The 4,701-nt window shown below is 38.2% G+C and overlaps 1 protein-coding gene across 1 annotated transcript; it reads left to right on the top strand.

Moving 5' to 3' along the window:
- Positions 1-239: 239 nt before the first annotated feature.
- LOC108560005 (diuretic hormone receptor-like) lies at positions 240-796 on the top strand (the record flags this gene model as incomplete). Its single annotated transcript, XM_017917416.1, has 3 exons — positions 240-279; positions 335-417; positions 476-796. Coding segments are annotated over 3 exons (444 nt in total), but the record flags the coding sequence as incomplete, so codon positions are not given.
- Between the last annotated feature and the right edge of the window lie 3,905 nt (positions 797-4,701).

Genomic DNA, 4,701 nt, shown 5'->3' with positions numbered 1-4,701 from the left:
CACAGCGTCGGTTGATCATAACACTGTGCGCAATATGTAACAACTTTATGAAAATTTCAATATTTTTCCCACAATTTTATAAATTGCTTCAATATCATTAAAAAAATGTATAAGAAAAATTTAAACGTTTAAAGGTTATAATTGACGTAAGATATTTAACGTTTCTCTCAGTTCATAGGCGTCCACGAAATTTTTTTTTGGGGGGCAGGCAACCCGAAAAGCGCCTGCCTTAACGTGTTAATGTTCCTGATTTAGGTACACAACTTTCAATTTTAAAAGGTTGGCAGTACTAAAAGCATTTGTTTAATGTTGTTGTTGTTCTATTTTGTTGCAGTTCTTCCCATTTTCTTCGTGATAATTTGGGCGGTGGTCAAGAGTTTCCTTCCTGTCACCGATGATTCCTCGTCTACGCTCGCGGTGAGTCATATAATCGTTTACATGCAAACTAATCTGTTACGTTATGTCAATGTGACAGGAGGATGTTGGAGCTGTCAACTTGTGGACGCATTGCCCGTGGATGCGACCGCATTGGGTGGATTGGATCCATCAGAGTCCCACCGTTCTCGTCCTCCTTCTGAACCTCGTGTTTCTCGCCTCGATAATGTGGGTTCTCATCACGAAACTTCGTTCGGCCAACACGCTCGAAACACAGCAGTACCGGAAAGCGGCCAAAGCCCTCCTGGTTCTGATGCCTCTGCTGGGAATCACGTACGTTCTGACCATCGCCGGACCCACTTCCGGTGATAGCTCCAAGATGATCTTCGATTACGCTCGAGCCGTTCTACTCTCTACGCAAGTAAGTAACCTAAAATTAATATCGTGCATCTCCACTAAAATGTTATTAAGCGTTGCGTTGCGTTACGTTACGTTCGGGTTGCGGGCACACTAAATAACGTTTTCCGTAATCTAAACGTGCGCTTCCGCTGACACTAAACACAACTTACACGAGGAACAGCTGCAATACTTTAACGATGTTATTTCACCATGGAAACGTGCAGTTTTTCCTGCTGTAAGTTTGCATCTCCGCGCCTAATACCTCGAATTCACTGTTTCAAAACATTTAAACTGCAATTAAAAAAAAAAAACTAAATTAATTTTCCGTTTAAAGAAATAGAAGCTTCAATTCAATGCATTTTTCTTTGTGAATAAAGTATTGCCACGCGTAAACGTTGAAATTCCCATATGGGATTACCTCTTATGACAGGTGTCACCGAGTGTTTTGTTTTTCTATGCCACGTTGATGTTTCTATTTTCTGGTTCAGTAAAATTGCTATGGTTACAACAAAAAAAAATCAATTTAGAATAAATACGGGCGTGTGTAATTAGATGCAATACGATGTAATAATTTTTTTTTGTTCTTTTGCGGGGAGATTGAAAGGATGATCGACGCTAAATCTAGCTTAAAGTATTCGTTTCGTGGAGGAAAATTGAAGAAAGAGGGAAAAAAAATGCAAGGAGCAGAACCCAAACCATTATGCTTTGCATATTTCATGAAAACTGTCGAGGAATTCGTTTCTCTTCCTTTTGTCCCGTCTCTTCTTTTCTATTTTCGAGAAAAGTACCGAACGTAATAATAATAATAATTCCGGTAATTTGCTGCCGCGAGTGAAACGATGCCACTTTCCACATCCCCTTTTACGTTCACTTGTTTTTTTATTATTATTTTTTTTTTCGGTTGCGTTGGCTGCTCTCTTTTTTTTTATATATTATATTCAAGTATGTATGGAAATCTGGGGGGAACGTCGGCTCAGGAGTGCCAATATGAAATAAATTCGAGGGATATATACATGAGTATATGTACATATTCTCTCGTAAGATTTTGCAATATTGTGAATATGAAGGAAGGTCTAGTAGCACTACGCGTTATTAAATCCACAGACAAAATTTCCCTAGACTTTAATGGTTACCGAAATTCTGTTGGCAACGCTCTAGTAATAATAGTAATAATGATGGTTAATTATCCGGACGTTGGTATCATCAATCTGATTATTAACCCCGGTAGAGGAAAATAGACTTAGGTTAGGATAAAATGAAAGAGATAGAGAGATGAGTCTATGGATTTTGGCAGGCGAGAGAGGAGATCAGAGTTGGCCGCTGCCAAAATCCTTCTCCTCCTCCTAACATTGATTTCACGAGTTGGCTGAGGCCCGTTGTGCATCCGCAGCGAAGCGAAACAAAACAATCAACAACGACAACTACAAAAAAACAAAAAAAAATGGATGGGCAGTGAAACAAAGGAATTCCAGATTTCATCAAATATGACGTTGCTAAGCAACTTTGTTACAAGCGAATTTTGCTTTGATTTAATATAAAATATTGTATGAGTTTTTTAAGTGCGAGAAGCAACGTCGTCGGTGTTCGTTGAAGTAGATGAGATGATGAGAATGCAATGGTAAAAGGAAAGCAAATAACAAGAGCTGCGAATTATTGATGCGGCGGATCCCTCTCTTGTCGGATTGCTAAGTGTATTGACTCTGAGCAGAAAGTCCATTACCAGTAGCAGCAGTACAAGACTGATCCATGACTACACGTTAGGTGGATCCAATTGAATTAAAAGTGAAGGCGGCCGTGGGCAATTTTCTCGTTACGCTCGTGTTTTTCTTACGAGAACCGACACCTTCAAGAAACACTCTTATCATTGGTATTTGCACTCGCTTGATGAACTATCCGGCATGGGCGCGCGATGATTGTGTTTATATTTGAAAGAAATTAATTAAAAAAAACTTTTTACGAGGACATAAATAGTTGATTTCTGATCAAATAGTTTTTAATTAAAGTTGGCGTTGCCAACTTCGAGACGTGGGATGTCCCCTAACCTTAATCCTAAGTCCTAATAGACTTCCTCATAACGAGCAGCGGCTGATTGAAATATGTGCAATTTGCACGCCGATCGGTTTTAATTAACGTCTCGAAAAGTTAGGGGGAGAGAAGAGTTGCTTTTTTCTTTTCTTTTTTGTTGGAAAGAAGGACTGAAGTCTTGATTGCATCGTTTGTTTCCCGGATGAAAAGTGAGGATCGGCGATGGCTGTCGTCTGCTCGGTCACCTAGCAACGTTGTAACAAACTTGAAATATGCAATTTTAATTAAAGTCACATACATTTCTGTTCTTCATCTACGCTCGACTCTGAAACTTTCAAGTTGCGGACGGATGGAAAATTATTATATTTTTCCTCGAGCGATTCAAATCTCCAGAGGAATATATTAATAACGCAAATGCTGCTGCGGATACAGATGTATCGGATCTAAATGTAAATGTAAACGTAAACGATTGTGGTTGCGAATGGTGAGGAAATGACAGAGAGAGAGAGGAGGAGGAGGAAGAATCAAGTTTCCGGTTCCGGAGTTTTCTTCTTGATGAACGAAAAGAGACGGGCTTTTGATAAATAATGTGAAACGTTGAAGGCGCGCACATTTGCATTTCAATCGCTCCTTCTGCGACTTTAATTTTATCTCTGTCTCTCTCTCTCCCTGTCTCGGTTTTTTCAATATATATTTCGCGTTATAACGCTAATTGCTATATACAGACAAGCATCTGTCAAATTGACAATATCGCTGTCAATCACTTGATAACCATAGCAATAACTGACAACAATATTAATGAACGTTCTTCATTAAACTAAATAATTACGTTCTCTTTTTTCAATTGAAATTGCGAACCCGGCGCCTCCATCATTAGTAAAGTATTAATATAGTTGTGAATTGCTTAACAATATTGTTAAACTGTACATTTAACAAGCAGCTGTCAAATTGACAATATCGCTGTCAATCGTTTGATAACCGTAGCAATAACTGACAACAATTTTAATGAACGTTCTTCATTAAACGAAATAATAACGTTATCTTTTTTCAAATTAAATTGCGAACCCGGCGACTCCATCATTAATAAAGTATTAATATAGTTGTAAATTGCTTAAGAATATTGTTAAATTGTACATTTGACAAGCATCTGTCAAATTGACAATACCGCTGTCAATCACTTGATAACCATAGCAATAACTGACAACAATTTTAATGAACGTTCTTCATTAAACTAAATCATTACGTTCTTTTTTTTCAAATTAAATTGCGAACCCGGCGCCTCCATCATTAGTAAAGTATTAGTATAGTTGTAAATTGCTTAAGAATATTGTTAAACTGTACATTTGACAAGCAGTTGTCAAATTGACAATATCGCTGTCAATCACTTGATAACCGTAGCAATAACTGACAACAATTTTAATGGACGTTCTTCATTAAACGAAATAAGAACTTTTTCTCTTTTGTTTTCAATTGAAATTGCGATCCCGGCGCCTCCACCATTTCCATATTCGTAAAGTTAATAATATTGTTAAACTGTACATTTGACAAGCAGATGTTTAATTGACTAGAGCTGTCAAATCGTATTGTTTTATTTCCATGGCTATTGCGTCCATTTTGGTCCATTTTGGCGAACGAAATACGAGAGAGAGAGGACATAGTTATCAGACATCATCAGGCCCAAAGGGCATACGACTGAAATGATCGACCCGCGTCGACCCAATAATTTAATCCTCGGTCCTCGCGCAACACATACTCCGTTTTACTTGGCTGCTGATTTAATTACCTAACAAATTCCACAGTGAAAACTCGACCGAAAACAAAGGTTTCCCTCTCATATATTTCCTTCCTTCGATTTCGAACGTCGCCTATGCGATATTTGCGCAACGTTCATCATCATCGTGC

The sequence above is a fragment of the Nicrophorus vespilloides genome, unplaced genomic scaffold (assembly GCF_001412225.1).
Source record: "Nicrophorus vespilloides isolate i.1.1-1 unplaced genomic scaffold, Nicve_v1.0, whole genome shotgun sequence".
Taxonomy (NCBI): Eukaryota; Metazoa; Arthropoda; class Insecta; order Coleoptera; family Silphidae; genus Nicrophorus; species Nicrophorus vespilloides.
Note: the sequence above shows the minus strand (reverse complement) of the source record. Positions and strands in the feature narration are given on the sequence as shown.